The 19,361-nt window shown below is 44.1% G+C and overlaps 1 protein-coding gene across 2 annotated transcripts; it reads left to right on the forward strand.

Annotated features, from left to right (window-relative positions):
- The first annotated feature begins 1,198 nt into the window (after positions 1–1,198).
- Positions 1,199–18,641, forward strand: BCL2L14 (BCL2-like 14 (apoptosis facilitator)). 2 transcript variants are annotated; one of them, XM_014959251.1, is made up of 6 exons: positions 1,199–1,562; positions 10,412–10,843; positions 13,374–13,526; positions 14,503–14,570; positions 16,307–16,579; positions 17,271–18,641. In XM_014959251.1, the coding sequence occupies exons 2-6, from the start codon at positions 10,420–10,422 to the stop codon at positions 17,310–17,312; spliced, it is 960 nt and encodes a 319-aa protein (XP_014814737.1). In that variant the 5' UTR covers positions 1,199–1,562; positions 10,412–10,419; the 3' UTR covers positions 17,313–18,641. The 2 variants fall into 2 exon arrangements, with proteins under 2 accessions (XP_014814737.1, XP_014814738.1); XM_014959252.1 differs by lacking the exon at positions 1,199–1,562 and adding an exon at positions 4,478–4,608.
- The last annotated feature ends 720 nt before the right edge of the window (positions 18,642–19,361 follow it).

Raw genomic sequence — 19,361 nt, forward strand, 5'->3', positions numbered from 1 at the left:
GGTTGCAAGGTCAACGCAAGCACTGAGTGGAAAATGGCTAATTTTTGCCTGTTTTGTCATGATGTAACACAGAAGGGTAATGCAATCATTTCTATAGTAATAGAATAGACAAAATGGAGCTGAGTTAACGTTAGTTTGCTTTTTCTCAGTCCTCTCACTTTCTGACTGGTGCACTTTTGAAGGGGTCGTTGTTTAGGTCTTTTTTCATGCTTCCAGCAGTCTACCCTTCCCTTTTCTGGGCCTCAAAGACCACTTTTTTTTTTTTTCCCCTCGTAGTATTGGAGAAAGTGTATTCTGCATTGGGGTACGGCATCTGTTTGAAAAGAAAACGAAAATTGAAATTTTTGCAGTCCGCGGTATGACAGATCGTTAATAATCCGTAATGCGCAGGCTTTCCATCTGCTATTATTGCTCTCAGGTCAGTTGGCCCTAGGAAAGCAGGAAGGAAATGGAAAGCTTCAGTGAACACGAACAAAAAAGCTTCTATAAGCCTGCAACGTATAAGTGAACTCCAAGCCGCTATTCCCTGGAAACGCCAAAGTTGGCTCTGCTTATATTTCTGTTTCTACGAGTAAATTCCTCCCTTCACAGGAAAGGCACCAGACAGACGTTTTCCGTACAATGGCCTCAGATGAAGGCGCAGCCTCTGGTGCCTTTGTTCCTGAGAAGGGATCTTCTCCCAGCCAGAAACCCCTCTGCACCTCCTAAAACTGTTTCTCTTCCACAGATAAACGCGAGCGTTCGCCCTCTTCGGCTGTTTCATGTGCATCAGGGTCCTCTGAGCTTGCGACTTGGTCTACAAGCTTATTTTGAAAATGGAAGATCACTGGCATGGTGAAAAACCCTCTTAAAATGGATGTGTGCTTCCGACCCAACTAACTGGTGCTTAGTTTTACGGGTAATGGAATCACGACTTCGGTTCAGTAGTTAGATGAGCAATACCATGGTGCTGTTGCAGGTACCTTACCAATCTTATCTAATTAATGTTTAACACGATTTTGAAAAAAAACCAAAGTGGAACGATATAGGAAAAGCAGAGACTAGTTTATAGAAGAAGAGGTATAACTTTTTTCAAAACACTTAAAAAACCTTCCTGTATCCAAACGACGATTGGATTTGAATCTGTACCGTGGAGAAAAAGAGGGTTTGGAAGAAAAAAAGAAAAAAGATAGCATTTGGCAAGAAGCCCCAAAGAAGTATAGACTTTTTCCCCTTGCCTAGCGCACTGCTGAGGAGAAATCACGTGCAGGAGGGGCCGGCCCTACCCTTTCTGCTTTTTATAAGCGAGCTGACATGTTTGAACGTTGTTCTCATAAGGAAGTACACGGGGCACTTTTTTTTTTTATTGCAAGTGCAGCGCCCTTTTTAGTGAAAGCTTACGAACATATGTTTTGATGAAAGACTGAAAATACTAAATGAAAAGAAGTTAACTTCAGGTTTCTGAAGGGAAGTGCTGTGCTTGCAAAGCTGGCTCTAGCAGAACAAGCCTAGCCACTGGACGAGGAGAAGAAAGCATTGACATCAGCAGGCACCCAACATTGCTGGTGCAATAGACCTGGAAGGTAATAAAACCCCCTTTTCTTCTCTGAACTTCATTTCTCTTGTATATTGTTTGGCTGTTGTCCTGGTTTGGGGTAAAACAGAACTAATTTTCTGTTCAGTAATTTTACTTTTCTAGCTGGGCCTCTTCTAACGAACTAAACTCTGAAAATTAACAGCATATTGTTCAGAAACTGTTCACTCTCACAGTGATAAGACCTGATTATACCAAGTGATGGGGAGCAGAGTGGCCCCTGCTTATACGTATTGCTATAACAACCAAGGGCAGGGAAATTTGTTATTTGCCCCGTTGGAGAGTCAGAAGCGGAAAAGCGTAGAGGGGTCCCACCTGTGGGGAGGAGAGGACAGGAGAGGTGACCCAAAACTGACCAACAGGGTATTCCATCCCATCTGCATCACGCTTAATATAAAAGCTGAGGGATCAAAGGGTCAACTCTCTTCCTTCAATGGCCGACGTCCGAGGAGGACCCTGTCTGTTCGTCTGCCTTTGATCCCGATCCGAGCGTTCCTGACTCCAGAGCTGGAATCTGGCTCCTGTCCATCACCGAGTCCAGCCTGGGACTTTCCCCTGTGCCTGCTGGTGACCTGATCATCATCCTGGGAGCTTGATACGGTTTTGTATACACTGCATATTTTTTTTCTTTTTCTTTTTTTTTCCTTTTTTCCTTTTTTTCCCTTTTTTATTATTATTAATTATTTCATTATTTATATTTTCATTAAAGTAGTTTAGGTTTTTTCCTAAACTCATTTTTTTTTAACTTTTTTTTTAACCTCTTCCTCTCCTCTCTTTTCCCATATTTTTTTTCTTTTTCTTTTTTTTTCCTTTTTTCCTTTTTTTCCCTTTTTTATTATTATTAATTATTTCATTATTTATTTATATTTTCATTAAAGTAGTTTAGGTTTTTTCCTAAACTCATTTTTTTTTAACTTTTTTTTTAACCTCTTCCTCTCCTCTCTTTTCCTTAGGGAGGGGTCATCTGTTGGTCTGGTTGGTCAATTCGGTCAAAACCATGACAGATTTATTGGCGCCCAACGTGGGGCTCAACCGTGGTACAACTAGAGCTCTGGTAGATTGTCTGAATAGTTTGAATTCCAGCTTGCTCGGAGATCAAAACAGACAGCTTACATCATGTTTTTAGACAGAATATTGTATCATATCTTGATGGGAATTTCTTCCAGGTTACTTGATTCGGCCCTGTACAATTTGCCTGATGTGTTGTATAATTTACTTGCTCTTTGTATCTGTACGTGGTGGTTCAAACCTGGTATTGTGTTTTATTCTGATCCATACTGTGGTGGCCCTGTACAATTTGCCTGATGTGTTGTATAATTTACTTGCTCTTTGTATCTGTACGTGGTGGTTCAAACCTGGTATTGTGTTTTATTCTGATCCATACTGTGGTTGAATGGCTGGTTTCTTTACCTAGTTTCCTCGGGCATGTCGTACTGAATTCTGTTGCTAATCATACTTTGAATTTTACTTTGGGAATGTTTACTTTACCCTTTACTGCTCCGGTGAAATTGTCACCATCGGAGACAGAGGATGCAGCCCCTTTGGATAGCGTGACTGAGAGCTGCATTCCTAAAATCATTATTTTAGTGTTGATATTGCTAAATGGGCTGCAGGGATGGTTTCTCTTTAGATTTTGGGGCGGAAATGTGATATGCAGTGACAGTGACCTTGCTCGGACTCCACCCGCACCGGGACAAGTTGCTCTGGTGACCAGAAGGAGAAGGAGGAGGTCAGCTCAGCCCTCTGCTGAAGAGGACTCTTCTGATGCAGAAGAGGGTGCTTCTAAAGCCAATAAGGGAGAGGCTCCTGCGCCACCAGGGGAGAGGACTCTTCTGATGCAGAAGAGGGTGCTTCTAAAGCCAATAAGGGAGAGGCTCCTGCGCCAGCAAGAGAGAAGGACTCAGATACAGAGATAATCACTAAATCCTTCTCCATGAAGGATTTGCAAAATGGGCAGGAGAGGAGGACTCAGATACAGAGATAATCATTAAATCCTTCTCCATGAAGTATTTGCAAAATATAAGAAAGGATTTTAGCCGTAACGATGGTGAGAGCTATGTCACCTCTTGCTGGTAAGATGCCTTCACATACAACTAAAAGAAACTCTAATTCAAGAAAGTAAATGGTGGAGGCGATTCAGCAGGTGACATGCTCCCCTAAAATCATCAGCAAGCAGGTCTGTTCTTCCCTTTTCTCTCGCAGATCTTTGCTGCACCGTGATAGCCAATTTAGTCCACCGCAGGTCATAAATACCTTTTTTGGTGTCTTACCATTTCTGCTGGTGCTGGAAGCCAAGCAGCGCATCACTTCTCTTCTAGAGGCTGAGTCTTTGGTATACTCTCAGCTTTAAATCTGAGAAATACAGCTGCAGACTAGCAGACAACTTCTCTTCTGAAAGACGTGTATCAGCACAGACCTTTCTTATTCAGCACACGTTGTATCTGTTGCACAACAGTGCTCACGAAAAAATCTGTTGCCACTGGAAATGTTTTCCTAGTGTAACTCTGCCTTCACTAATTAGGTTGTGTCCTATTTAGTTAAGATTAAATAAGGGGTGCATAATCCTTCAGCTTGCAAGTTATCGCTTTCTGTCCTAGAGGCAACTGTACTGGGGGAGAAGAGGCAACTGTCTTGGACGTGGAGAAGGCCTTTCTGGTGGGCTTCTGTATAAAACCAGCTTTTCCACAGCATCTGTACAATTTATAACGGTTCGGTCTCTCTTGCACCGACAACTCGTAAGGGTTTTATGAGAAGGACTGGCTCAATAAGTACAAAATATTTCTTCATCAAAGTGTGTTGCTTTACGTACTAATGAACTCTGGAGACCCGTGATGGTTCTGCTTTTCTCCACAAGACCTATCAGTAAGTTAGGGTCACCCACCCTGGGGAAAGGAGAGGTTTGAAGAGCTGGGAGAGGATCCTGGCCATTGCTTCCCCTTGCACAGGAGCCTCCACTGCCATGTACCCCGGTCAGCCCCTCTGTACCTGAGAGCAGAGCTGAAGGGAAGGATCCACACCTGGAACGAGTCAGGCAGGTAAACAGCTGTGCTTTTATTGTTAGCCCCTTCCTCCAGCATTGCCTCAAAAATAAAGTGCTTTATTTAGAGCTGGTGTCCCAGGCAAGCAACTGCATTTCTGTCTTTGCTGGGTGAGAGAGAAGCACCAAACCGGACCTGAATAACTGAGATTAGCAATCATTTTTCAGGGGCCTCTCTCACTTCTCCTTTCTGCTTTGTCTATTCAGCCTCTCAGGGCAGGCACTGCAGAGCCACCTTCAGCTACCTGAGCTCCTCTGGGTTTTGCTGGTGCTGGTGACGGGGAATTGAGCCAACCAGCAGGGTCAGCACTGACGTTGCCTTTGCTTGGCCAAGGTCCCTAGGCCTTTCCCAGGTAAATCCCAGGGCTGTCCGTGAGGCAGGGAAACCAACTTCCTTCCCGTGGAAGAAAACGGTGGTAGAGCTCATCTGTGCTCTGTGGGCACCCGAGAAGGAAGGAGGGGAGGCACGTCAGCAGGGCTGGGAGGGGAAGAGGGGGCTGGGAAAGCCTGAGAGCGGCACCCAAGTTTGGGCTCAGGCAGACTCTGTGGTGAGCACGGGCCAAGAGTTAGAGTTAGCCACCATGGTGGTTTGCAGCTACACATGCAATTATATATTAGTAAATAAGAACAATACAAAGACTTTCAAGAAATGGCATAGCCAGGACACCACTTGGTCCAGTTTTGTTGAACACAGGAGTGTAGATGGGCACCCTCCAAATCAACAGTTATTTCATCGACGTTTGAAGCCCCAGGCTGCACTTCCTTCTAACAAAGATTAAACAGTCAAGTTGCTAATTTTATCTCATTTTTTTATGGTTTCCTTTCTGTATCCCACCCACTCAGCCTCATATAACAAACTTCTCGAGCTTTTAGTTGACTATCATTGCAATTGGCCGCGGGTGGTATCACAGTTGGGGGACATTTTTTGGACTTGTGCAGGTTTAGCCAGTACTGGCTCTCAGAGACTCCACAGGAAAGCAGGTCTTGTTGGTCTTGGGGCTCACAGAAGTCCATCTGTGTGTTTGCCAAATTTCTCCATCCTGGCAGATAATTCTTGAAGTGGGTGGAAGGTTATAGTTAAATGTACCGCTATGAGTGTTGGCGGATCACTTTCCATTTTCTGGGAAATGGCGTGTTCAACAATGGGAGGAAAAAGTCTGGAGGAGAGTAAAGATGGAAAGGGTAATGCTGCTCCCGTGGAGCCTGCAAGCTCCAGAAGATAAATAATTTAGACCAGAGTTTTTAAGTAGACAGAATGAGACCGTGCTGCTACTCTCCATAATCTGATCCTCCAAGTTTCTTTTAATCATCCTAGGAAATAATATGCAGATTTGGGTTTTAGCAGGACTTCCAAGTACTTGTCAAACTGAATCAATGCTTGCATTAAAAGATGTTCTTCATAGAACTTCAGTTCTGAGAGTTTGTGCGAAGTGAGTGCTGCTTCTGCAAAAGGGTAATGCTGCTCCCGTGGAGCCTGCAAGCTCCAGAAGATAAATAATTTAGACCAGAGTTTTTAAGTAGACAGAATGAGACCGTGCTGCTACTCTCCATAATCTGATCCTCCAAGTTTCTTTTAATCATCCTAGGAAATAATATGCAGATTTGGGTTTTAGCAGGACTTCCAAGTACTTGTCAAACTGAATCAATGCTTGCATTAAAAGATGTTCTTCATAGAAGTTCAGTTCTGAGAGTTTGTGCAAAGTGAGTGCTGCTTCTGCAAAAGCCCTGGCTTGTCTCTGTTCCCGATGGGATATCGGAAAAATAAAGTGGTTATAGTATGAACAAGTAAGTCTAAAGAGAGATGTAAGTCACCACTTAAGATTTCAAACTTTAAAATGAACTGGAAAACAAGCTAGCTACTGGCAGTCTCCTTTATAAATGCTCACCAGCAGTGGTGATATCTTCTTTTCTTGCTATCTCCAAATAAACGAGTTACATGAGTTATAAATACATGAGTTATAAACTGCAACTCCTTATTCTGTTTTTAGGCTCCTCCAGCCTTGTTGTCCACACAGGGGTGAGATTTCTTACCGAGACATCAGTGCTCAAAAAAGTCCCAGTAAGGAAGCTCCTCTACCACATTTTTACCAACATATTTTTGTTCCATTTCTCAGAGGTTCGCCATCAGAGCGAGGTGCAGGCGTAGCTGTACAGCTGCATCTGATGTGCAAGTGCTTATTTGATGTTACATACCAGCAAGCTGTAATAATACCTTACCTCCTGCTATCAGTCTGCAACGAGCCTCGTTTAGGAGACCAACCTTTGAACTCATTTGATTTATATCTGTACCTTGGGCAGGACTCTTCTCAATGTATAAGTAATAGCCCAGTGTAAAGGGCTGTAAGTGGTTTTTAATGCTGCTACTGATAATTCCTCTTGCTGTTGGGAATGGGCGTTTATATTATGTAATTACTTTATAAGTTATAGATATTGTTATTTTTATATAGCTTATCTATTTTATATTGTTATTTATATTTTTATATCAGTGAAAAATGAGTATATATGAATGTTACACAAATTTTTTTAGATCTATAAAGACTACTCATGGTGGGAAAGGCTATGCTTTTTTAAGGAGCATCAGTATCTGATCTGAAGGGTGAGGTTAGATCTTCTCAAGGAGGAAGTTGAGTTTGAATAAAATATTAAATAATTGGAAAGTATAGCATAGCCTTTAACATTTTCTCTCTAGTTCTGGAAAAACTTCAGAATGAAATAAATGCTTGGTCTGGTTTCTGGGGCAAAGGGAAGTGCCTGTTCCTGGGCTCATCACCCAGCTGAACGGAGTTGCTCTAGCCTTGCCTTTTGCGTAGCAGAGACAGTGAGAAACGCAGTGCAGCTTAAAACACTCTCTGAACTGCTCTGTTTTGCAGCCGAAGATGGTCTCAAACAATCAGTGGGCACGGAAAAGGTCTTGCCTTTGCTCCCCTGCCTCCCAAGGGCGGTTACAATCAGCTCTCCTTTCCTAGGCAGGACAATGAAGAAGCAGAAGCCTCATGCCTGTCTTGCATCGTTTCAGTTCTCCTTTGCTTTCTCTGTATTTCTAGCTCCCACTTCTTTTTCTCCACTTGGTTCATTTCTTGTAACAGTCTCTTGCAGACATTTTCCTGCTGGGCTTTCAGTTTCCCTTGTAGGTTCATTAAAGCTGCCTACACAAATGTGGTGAGAAGACAGCTCCTGCTGACCCCTTGAATATCTCAAGGCAGCAGCTAGCAAGAGAGGGGGAATTTGTGCTCTCTTCCCTGGCCTCCAAAGTGCTCTGGCTATGTCCAGCAAACAGGGTATGACCTTGTGAGCAAGAGGTCTCAGTGCAGAACTGGACCCTTCACAGGACAGGGCTCCTGCTGAAGCCCAGGTTGCCATTCATAGGCAACGTAGTTGCTTGTACCTTGGATGCTACTGGGATAAATGCTCATCCAAGCATAGTGGAATGTTTTTCCACATGAAGGTAAGTATAGATTTCTAAACATCAAATTGGAAAACGCTCCAAGTGGAAAACTGAGCAAGCTGACACCCAGGCTCGCACTGGGAAGAAAGTTTCAGAGAGGCTGTTGCCATGTGTTTGAGACAGGCTGTTGGAGGGTCGGGGTGGTTGGGGTGTCAATAGCTTAACTTGAGCATGGTTGGAAAATTACATTTTGGCTCACTCATGGACTGACTTAACATAGCAGCTCCCTGAGAGATGAACAAGTCACCTTTCCTTTTTCCACCAATGGATGTGCCATGTTTTTGTCCCCCCCTTCTCCCTATCACACTGCTCCCACTCTTACTTCTTTACTGACTGTCCTAAAGTGAAAGTGGAAGCCAGTGCTATCCCAGGGCAGCATCTGGAAGAGTCCTTTCTCTTGAAGGAAAAAGAGGGTCTCTAAAATGGGATGCAGACTGAGAACTGCATAGATGCATTTAGCAGTGCAAGGTTCGAAGAACTATTGCGTTGGACCTACAATGTGACCCTTCAGGTTTCTTCCTCCCCAACCCTTTCCCTTTCTTCCTTCCCTTCCCCCTGTCCTTCATTTCCCCCTTTTCCTTCCTTATGCCTTTCCCCTTCCCTGGTAAGGACAATGCTGAACTAAGAGTACCGGTAAGCCGTTGGCTTGGAGTCGGTCTAATTTCTGCTGCTCATACATTTGGTAAGGAGGGATCTGGGGCTTTTTTAATATGTTCCTTTTTTTCCTTCTGTTGTCTCGACAGCACCATCAAAAAACCAATTTAGCTTAGCATAGTGGAAGTAAAAGTAGCTTATCTATCTAAGTTGTGTAATATTGATTTGCTTTCTGCAGCTCATGGCAAAACAGCACAAGAGTGCCACAAAACTTTTCTTTTTTTAACTTGAACAGTTACAAACCATGGTGATTCTGTGATTCTGTGAAATTTAATCAAAGTGATGTTAAAATCTTACAATAAGAGTTGCATTGAAAACAAGGTAATAAATCAGCTGTTCCACAACTTACTGGGGCTGGGAAATCCTTTTTGACTAATCAGTCGCTCCCAACTTTTCTATTAACCCCCTTGAAGTGTGTCAGTCCTACCACCACCTATACCCAGAAGACAAATGGCATCCTTTATACCTGAGTAGTGAAATGAGAGGCATGTGAGGCGAGATACCTGCTCCGAATAGAGATGTTCAGGAGCTTAAGGCCAGAGTTTTGCTAAAGGTGAGCCAGTACGACATTCCAGGCAGGAAGAAATTAGCTTAAGTCAGTTTCTCTCAGTCTGAGGGCATAGTGTGTGTGAATTTGGTACCCGTTTAGCAGAGGGCAGGGGGGACAGAAACCTCCTATTTTGGCTGACATGCATGTGTGCATGGTTTTGTTCAACTTTACTAGGGTCACTGAACAGAGACGTTGCAGAGAGCCCACTGTCAGAGGCCAGGGCTGCCTGCTCAAACATCTAAAACCTCACCTGGGGTCTGCAGAAGAGACCTTCTGAGGTCACTGCCTCACAGCTGATCGCTCCTGTTTCTTCCCCTCGTGTCTCTGGCTTCAGGGAGGCCGGGTGGCAAATGGATCTAGAGCAAAGCAAAAACAGGAGAGTATTTTGCACCGTGGCTCGGTAAGGTACAATGCGTTAGGGAAGCAGGAAGATGGCAAAATGCCTGTGCCTGCTGTGGGATTGGTGTGTTTGTTTGGACAGGACCAAATTACACCAGAGAAGTGCCACCGCGCCATCCACTGCGTGCAGTCAAACACGCAAGACTGTTGGTTCAGGGCCCCTAAAGTGAAAGGACAGTTGAGAACATCATGATATGTAAATATTGTATTTTTTCCTAATGTTTGGGCTAGTTCTCATTTGCTTTCCTACCTAGAGCACTCAGGGCCCGGATTCGTCAAAGCTTCCTCTGAAAGTACAATTCTTATGAATTTTGATTCTTTCTCATTTGAGCCAGAGGATAGATTTTCCTCTGCAATGCTTTGGTGAATTGTTTTCCTTTCCATCTCAAGAATCAGTTCTTGTTGTTAATAGACTTTTCTCTTCTCCTGCGCTGTACCCGACCATTGAATACTCCTTGAATTTCCTCATCTTTCCTGTCTAAGCCACCAAATGCAGTTAGGAGCAATGTAGAAGGTCTATTGTTCCCCTGCTTTGACGGACTTGCATGCTGCCTGAGGTCTTTCTCAGTAACCAAATTCCCTAACTCTCTTTCCAGTGCTACTCTGGCTCCCAGGTACTGCAATATTCTTCATGTCATTGAGGTTTATAAGGTGTTTTTGCGAACAGTTCTGTAGAAATGCCAAGTACTGGTTGGTATTCATGAAAAACAGGCTGTTCCCTAAGCCACTAAAGCTGAGACTATGTTCTTGCAGGGACCAAGATGTGTTCACTAAGTGATGCCAGTATGGAAGAAATACCGCTGGAAGATGATGAGCAAGACAGCATAGAATACAGGATCCTGATGGCCTATGCCCAGCGGCGGTTGTCTGTCAGTAAATATAGGAAACTTCTGAAAAATGAGGCTAATGTGCAGAAATCGTCCTTAATCGGGAGAAAAGTAGAGACTGACCATCAAAGGGATAAAGAGAGACCAACCGTAAGAGAAGCTTTCCAGAGTGGAGTGATTGAACGGCAGAGAAAAAAGCAGTCAAAAAGAAGATACTTGCCAGGATACTGTCTACCTTTTTTCTGCAGCAGAGCAGAGCAGGAAAAGTCCTCCACGCCGTCATTGCAACAAGGTCATGCAGAAAGTCCTGAGGCACATCCTAAGATTGTTCCAGAAAGGAATTCTCAACGTCAGACAAGTATGTCTTAGTTCTTTCCTTTTGCTGCTTGTCTTTAAGGAAGTGGAAAGGAAGAAGGAGGAATGTTTCTTTCACTTTTTGCTAACTCTTATGCTAACTCTATTGATTTCCAATTTGGAGGAGGAATGTTTCACTTTTTGGTCATGTCTTATGCTAACTCTATTGATTTCCAATTTGGAAGGCAGATTGCCAGATCTTCAGTTGTGCCTGGCTTTTCTGTTTTCCATTGTATGGTGGTAAGTATTGTACAACTAACAGTACAAATTGTTTTTTCTGAGCATTGGCTTTTTTTTTTCATCCCTGGTTAGAAAGAAAACATAAAATGCTAGTCAGGCTGAAGACCTCACACGTTAAAAGCAAGAAAGAGATGTTCTTTGAAGGCCCATTCTGATTATGTGATATATGTTCCACACTAAACCAAAGTGCCAGACTCTGCTTGAAACTCTGGTGCCAAGCAGTTGGCAGCAACCTGCCTCAAGCACAGGGCCACCTCTTATAGCCCCACTGTGTATCTTAAATGGAAACAGTCTTCTAGAGTTATCTGAATCTTATCTTTTACATGTTGCTATTATATTAAGTCTGAACCTGCCCTCTCGTGTTAGAAGAAGAGCTGGCAGGTGGTTGTAATCCATATGATATCTGGAGAACCCATCCACATAAACATCTTGTACCCCAGCCACCAAAGCCAGCCCCACATCAGGTACTGCACTGCAGGCAATGAGATTTTACCTTTTCTACTCTGGAAAGTAACTAACATAAATATAACTTGTCATACAAGACTGAGAGAGGAGGAAGAGGTATTCCCCTTAAGTTGCCATATATAACATATGATACGTTGTCATATTGTTTTCATATACATCAGTTAAGGGGTTGTTTGTTTAATTTGTCCAAGCTTGAATACTGTTGGTGTTGCAGCAGTTCTCCTCTTTCACCACATCTAAAGATACTTCTAACCATTATCCATCACCGACTACGCCAGCCTAATGCCCCATCCCTGATCGGCTTAACTGTCCTGGGCCTGTTCCTACTCCCCAAGCCCATAATTCTCCCTCCTGCCAAATCCAGCTACATCTCTCAAGAAATGGTCCCTGCCTCAGCCCAGTGCCTTCTGCTAGGGGGAAATAACTACAACTTCCCATCGTTTTATTGCCAGGGATATATGTCTGCATCTGGATATCTGTTTTTATATCCATTTCATTTTCACATTGCCAAGGAAAGTTATCAACAGTTTGGGTGCAATCACTTGGTGGCCCTGCCAATACCCCGCCGTGTTCCCTGCAGCATGGCCTTGAGGTAAAGCCTCCCCATGCTGGGAGCTAACCTCCCTGAGGGATCCTGCTGGCCTTCAAATGTGGGCTTTACCAGCCTTTCAGCCAATTGCTGGACCAATGCCTAAAACATTAGTAGCAGTATTAGTGTTTTGTCACTTATACTGCTAGCAGCTGCACTGCAAGCTTGCCCAGGCCCTTCTGGAGAAAACAGGGGTGCTTTTGAGGATTACCTGTCTAAATCAAAGGCCTGTCCAGTTGCCTAATCTTAGGTTTCCAAAGTTATGAACAGCCCGATGCCCTTCCTAGAAGTTTAGCAGCTTCCTGACAAGCTCTGCAGCAGACGAGGGGATGGAAATGTCTTCGCGTTCATTCAGCAGCCTTGAAATGCAGTTTTTATTGGCTGCACTAACCTCTGCTGCCCTCATGGTAAACTCTGGTTGTGAATTTTACATGTGTCAGGACGCTGCTGAGCTTGTCTGGATGTCTGAGGGTCACACAGGAGCTGCTGCTCACGGCAGTGGTGGTGGGAAGATGGAGCTTTGCATCCCACACTTTGTTAGCCGAGTTGTAAGGAAGACCACCTTTTAGATGAAACAAACCTTGCGACAGCTCCTCCCGCTCACAGGATCCCCATTGGAGTCCCCTCACCAAGGCAGAGGTCCAAGCCAAGGAGGGTCCCGAACAGGGTCGTTACACAAAGTGGATAAAGCCAGTTTGGTTGCTGAGTTCTCCCGACATTCATGTCTTAATTCAGAAGTGTCAAGGACACAAGAAGCTTGTTGTGCTAGGGGTGCTTCTGAAGTGAAGTCAGCTTCTCCTTTGCACAGGATTTACCCGTGGGAACAAGGAAAGAGCATTCAAATACATCATCTTTTCTGAATCTGGACCTATAGATGAACTAATCATGGGCAATACCACTCACAGTAAGGTCTAAGATTCACACAGAGCAATACTCTCGCCGTTCTTAATGTGTGCCTGCAAGGATGTATGCTATTGAGCAACACTCACACTTGGTCTGTGTGGGCTCTGTGTGGTTATCTGCTGCTCAAATACTAGAGAGGGGCTGTACTGCTTTACTTGTCTCTCTAAATTATTACCAGCTGATCTCAAGCAATAGCAAAGCCCCAGCGTGGGGAAATGTATCTCTGGATATCCTATGGGCACTGCCACCTCAGGGGGCATGTAAATGAGTACATCACTGAATTATTTCCTGGAAAGATTAATTGCCTTCTTTATTTCCCACCCTCCTTCCCAATGAGGTGAAACAGCAGATGTCAACCACATTGCAGACAAACTTGCCAAGCTTGTTACTTCCAGATCCTGGGAATCTCCCTCAGATGTGTCATTCAGGACAACGGATCAGGACCTGCATCAGAAACAAGACAATAACAATCCTACTGATGAAATCAAGGGTAAGGAACACAGTAAGGGTGAAGAATTTCACACTCATGGGCAGTAGGTCGGGTTGGGATTGCACACTGAGGCATTTTGTCTAGACATGGTGTATTACTTGGAACTTCTGTGGTAAGACACTGTGAAGAAGGAAGTTTGCTCTGGTGATTCTTGCCGTTGCCCACATTTTGGGGACTGTTCTTGCAATCTTTAACAAGTCCTGCCTGCTACTGCAATTAAAGGGAGAATCCTGAAAAAGCCAAGGATGTGTGACATGAGAAAAGGAAGATAAAGGCAAAGGGACATAAGGTGACAGAGCAGCAGTAGGAGTGGCAGGGCTGAGGGCAGAGTAATACACTGGGGCTCTAAGGCCAAAGACTAGTCCTTGGGGCAATAATGTCTTGGTCAGCCCCTCTTCAGTGATGGCACAACACTGCTCAACAGTATCTCTGCTGTAAGTCCAAACTGCTTGTTTTTTTTTCATGACGCCTGCAGAGATTTAGTTTTAATGCAAGCTTTCTAGGGATTTCTGGTTACAAGGGGGATCCTGCCATACTTGCTTTTTCTTTAATCCGACAAACCCAGAGTTTGTCCTAATGAGTTATGGAAGGAATAAATGGTAATGATGAGGGGATTTTTTTTTTATGATTTTAAGTCTATTTTCATGAGCTTTTGCTAGCTGCTCTTTTGTTCTGGCTGGTTATCAGGAATATCTCAAAGCCCAAAGGGCTGGCAGTGGGATGTTAAAGCCCCTGCCCTTTCCCTGATTCTTAACTGGAGCAAAAAGTTGGGCAGATGGAGAGACAGCATTGCTTACTCCACGCAGACTAGAACAGTGAGCTTCTGCTTAAAGCCTGGATGCACAACTCATTGTGATTTTGCCACAAAATAGTAGCTGTTTTCATGAGTAAGTGACAAACTATGGCTTTTGCCATAGTTTGCTGTCTGGATCCTACTAGAAGGCTGAGATATTTATGTTACTCTTTTCTTTAACAGATGAAGAAAAGATAATACAAACAGTAGTTACACTGTTAAGACAAAAAGGGGACCAACTAGAAGAAAAGGTAACTCCTTCTGTTTTCAGGAGCGACATGGTTTAGAATGTGCGAGAGAGATTACGCTTGCCTTGGGAGTGAATGTTTTGTGACCTGTGTCTCTACCCTGAACTTCTCTTTTCACATTTAGGGCTTTCCAAAACCTTCATAATTTATCCTGAAATCTTTCTCAAGACCAGAGGACTAGCAGGAATCTCTGCTGGGGTGTGCGAGGAAGACAACAAAAATGTACATTTCAAAGAGGAGTCACTTTCCTCATTCCCGTTGAGTTTCATGGCACGTTGAGCACTTGACTTACTCTGAGACATTACATTTGGCATACAAGTTGCTCCCAGTGGAGGGAGAGAAATGCTACAGCTTTGAGAGTTGCTGCAGGGAAATAAATCTTCTGAGTGCATTTTGAAAGCCCTGCCCAAAAGCTATAGAAGAACCCCCGCATGAGTTCATTAGTTGGAGTGGATGTTTTCTCTATTAAAAATATAGGTCCTCGTTCCCTTCACTCCCTTTTTCAGTTGCCCCCTGCCTGTAAAGGTATAGTCCCACATGGAGGACGTGCTCAGCTCCTGCAGCAGAGAGGTACCCAAATACAGTAAGAAGCATCACAAAGACCATGACTGAGCCAGTGGAGCTTCGCATGGCAGCTTTTGCCAGCACTTTCCATAACCTTGCCTTTACTGTCACCTTCCTCCTGCTCCTGTATTCCCATATCACCTCACCTGCAGGTCACAGTATCAGTGTCACACTTATTTTGCTTTCTCTCTCTCTTGCTTCTCTTACTCAAATGCAAAAAGCCTGAAGATTTTCTTGAGGAAAAAACCATAGAGCGACCTCCAGAGCCTGAAGGAGCAGCTTTGCAGTGAGGTGTTGGGTTTGTGTGTCATCTCTTGCATTCACCACTGTGATTAGACTGTATTGCATGTGTTACCCAGAGATGGTCTCCCTTCCCGATAAGATGGGGAAAGCAATTCCAACAAAAGTGGTTGGATTTAACCAATCTGTGGGAAAGTAACAGAAGATTGGTGAGGGGGACTGTAAATACACTCAAGTGACTCGCACGTGGGGTGCTGGAGAACACACCTATCACACTCATTGTTGCTCAGTTTTGTGTGCTCAACAAGTAGAACATCTGCACTCAGATAACACAGGCTGGGATGGACTCAGGGGCACCTTATCCAACACGCCCGAGATTCCTGCCCTGCTGGGGGAGAGATCAAAGCCCAGCAGAAAACTCTGCCTGAATCCTTGAAATACAGACCCAAACAGCAAGTGGGAGCTCCCTCACTCCCTCGCTAACGAGGACTCTGGTGCTAATAAGGACTCTTGTTCCACGGTGCCTGTGTCCCCTGCTTGCCTGCCTCTGCCCGGGGGCTGCTTCAGAGGTTCCCTGATCCATGGGGTATTGAGATTAAATTGGTTCTTTGCCCTTAACAAGATTCCTGCCCTGCTGGTGGAGAGATCAAAGCCCAGCAGAAAACTCTGCCTGAATCCTTGAAATACAGACCCAAACAGCAAGTGGGAGCTCCCTCACTCCCTCGCTAACGAGGACTCTCGTGCTAATAAGGACTCTTGTTCCACGGTGCCTGTGTCCCCTGCTTGCCTGCCTCTGCCCAGGGGCTGCTTCAGAGGTTCCCTGATCCATGGGGTATTGAGATTAAATTCGGTTTTTGCCCTTAATCCATGGTTTTGTGGTTGCTCCTGCATCCTGCCTGCATCAGCTCACACACAATCTTTATTGTTAATTTCAGATCAAAAAGGACAAAGTTTTCAATCAGCGTTTTAAAGACATGCTGTCCTACACCTTCTTCAAGAGGATCACTGATTTGTTCCTGGAGGACGTCTCAGCAGTTTCCACAAGTGAGCCAGGAGACCAAGTACAATGCACAAAAGTTGCCTTTACAATGGAAGTTGCCACCAGACTTACTGCTGTGGACAACCACCCTATGAACCTGGTCTTGGGCTTCGGATTAAAGTACCTCAGAGAACACTTCAAGCCATGGATTCAGGAGCAGGGTGGCTGGGTATGTGTTTTGCCTCCTTTGACTTGTGCATGGGCTAAGGCAACTCAAAGCAACACATTTCCACAGAACTAACATGGGGCAGATGCAAACCAAACCAAACCACGTGTCCCCCAGCTGTGGAATTACTTGCTCTAAGACATCTTCTATGCTGCAAACTTTTTCCAAAAATCAATAGGAGACATTCATGGAGGATTATTAAGTATAAAACACTATTCCAGGCACAGATGATCTCTCCACCACAGATAGCTGAAGGCTGGAAGAAGCACCAGGAAACTTCACGCTTGCCCTAATCCTAGCCTTCTCCCTAAAAGTCTGTGGTTCTGGGGACAGTCTGCCCTTACAGTGTGGTATGCTTCCACTTTCCCTGTGCACAAAGGCATCTGTTTACCTTCATATCCCTCTTTCAAAGCCAGTTGTGCCAGGTCCTCTTTTGTCAGCAGTGATGCTGAGCTGCTGCCCTTTGCAGCTCATTTACCTGAATTTGCTGGGAGGCACCTAGAACAGAGATCCTCCTCCCTTTGTGCTTCATGAAATGAGTGGAAAGACTCAGCAGCCTGTGTCCGTTGGAATAAATAGCAGGCAAGGTCAGGAAATCCTCCTGGCAAACCTACTGGCTGACCTCAGCAGATTTGGAATTAGGACGAAGATCCTCGTTGGTTTTATAATTGCAAATTTTCTTTCTATGTTACAGGAGAAGGTTTTGACTTCCCTGGATGAGGAAGAAGTCGAGTAATCATGCCTGAATTCATTCTTCAGGGTGCAGGAGCCTTCATTTGAGGAACACACTGGATCTTACCATAAACTGATGCCACAACAATTTGTGGCTGTGTATTTTTTTTTCCTGGAAGGTTGGAGTGTCGCATGGCTAACTCCGATGGGTACAATTGCACCTTCTTAAAGTTGGTATTGATGTAGGAGTGTTCTTCAGTGGATATGAAGGCACTTTCAAGTCCCCTGGAGCACTCAGTGCCACAGATAGTGATTTTAGATAGCTTTCTGAGTAGAGATGATTGCCACTTCTCCTATGGATAAAGTTAAAGTGCAGACTGGATAAAAACATCAAAAGATGCAATCAAGAACCACTGGACTGTGATCATCCATTAACCAAGTGAGCCATGTGCTGCCAGATTTGTGGAGTTCATAGAGGTACCATCTGCTATCAGTTCCACAGTCCCTTGTTAGAAGATACACCTACACACTGCTATCCATTTCCTCTTGTCACCTCCTTCTCTGATTAGATTCTCCAAAGCATTGATGCCATTTTATACTTCTGAAAGGGTTAGTTAGGGCTTTTTACTCCACTGCCTTTCCCCTAGGAAAACAGGCTTGATCTACCTACAGATTCTTTTAATTTGAACTCTTCGCTTTTTAACACCTTCAAAGAATGGCACAATAGACATTGACTTTTACAGTATTATTTTGTCCATTAATGTGGAAGATACAAACACTGTGAGCACTTTGTAGTCCAAGAAATTTAAAGTTTATCCTACTGTCCCGGTTTTCCTCCTTATTCAAAAGCAGCTTGATGCTGTGTGTAATATCTCAGGGACTTCTCCATAAACTGAACTGACCCTTCATCCATTGAAAACAAGTGATCTGATTAGAGTTCTTGACTCTGTACGTGTGGCAGTGGAAGGAATAACAGCTCATCACCTGAAGTAGAGGCAGCTGCCAGTGAAACTGTTCATCCTTTTGAGGCTTGGTTCGTGGCCCATTTGGCTGATGACTTTTGGATTTCTGTCCCCCACAAACCCCTGGTGGAGAAAGATGGAACTCAGGATGTCTGCTGAAGCCAAAACCATGGCATTGCCTCTGTGACTTTCCAGTACAGACAAGTAATGTTTCCTGAAGGGGCTCCTGCCTCTCAGTAAGATTCCCTTCCATTACAGGTACCCGTTCAGTGTGTACAAGTACGTTAACTACAAAGATTACATGAAGAACTTATCCACAAATTGTGAATTTGAATGAAAGGGATAAAAAGCGTTTTAACTGGATGTATAAAATATGCAATGCTATCAAAGATCAAGTATTTTTCTAATAAACCTATAAAACTCATGTGTAGCAAACTGTGCCTCTGTTTGGACATGTACGTGTGAAACAAAAGACAGAGAAGTTGGAAGCGAGCTACCTTTGTTTCCCTTCTTCAAAGGAGTTGGGAAATACTTGATATATCTCTTGGTATACTTGATAAATCTAAGGTTCCCTTAGTTTTTCAGAACACCCACTCTTTCTGATCACTTCAGATACCCCCAAAGGGGAGAGAATTTGTGGGGGAGAGGCAAACACTTACCCCCAACGTTCAAAATGTTGTTCATCTCCTTCTGTCTCTTGCTCCAACAGCTTTTTCCTATGGAAAAAAAAAAAAAAAGTGAGGCATTGTACCCTCCCACACGTTGCAGGCTGCTGCTTTATTATAGATTTGATTGGTTTCTAAAGCAGGCTTGTTAGCTAGATATTGGCTCTGAAGAACTAGATCTGATTCCGTTTTAATTACACTAAGACTAGACTTGGCCTGCTGGAGTACACCAGTTTGCCATTAGTTGGGCACTAGCTTATGGAAGTCGCTTTTTAAGTTTTCTCTGCTTGAATAACAGCCTGCTATTTAGCGAGGTGCGAATTCTGGGCTTGTGAGCGCGGTTTTCAAGCTGAAGGTTTAGCAGCCCTAAACCCACACTTGTCCCTCATATCCCCACTTTGGTACCTCAGGGCAAGTTTCATGCCAAGAGTAGAGCCAACAGCAAAATAGACTGTCTTTGAATGGGAATGTGAGAACTAGTCGTCT

This window comes from Calidris pugnax, unplaced genomic scaffold, assembly GCF_001431845.1.
Source record: "Calidris pugnax isolate Ruff unplaced genomic scaffold, ASM143184v1 scaffold298, whole genome shotgun sequence".
NCBI lineage: Eukaryota > Metazoa > Chordata > Aves > Charadriiformes > Scolopacidae > Calidris > Calidris pugnax.

Excerpts from the sequence above, each read along its gene's own strand:
- BCL2L14 (XM_014959251.1), top strand. The coding sequence starts at position 10,420 with ATGTGTTCACTAAGTGATGCCAGTATGGAAGAAATACCGCTGGAAGAT. Across the intron at positions 10,844-13,373 it reads GAATTCTCAACGTCAGACAA|GTGAAACAGCAGATGTCAAC; the intron begins GTATGTCTTAGT and ends CTTCCCAATGAG. Across the intron at positions 14,571-16,306 it reads GGGACCAACTAGAAGAAAAG|ATCAAAAAGGACAAAGTTTT; the intron begins GTAACTCCTTCT and ends TGTTAATTTCAG.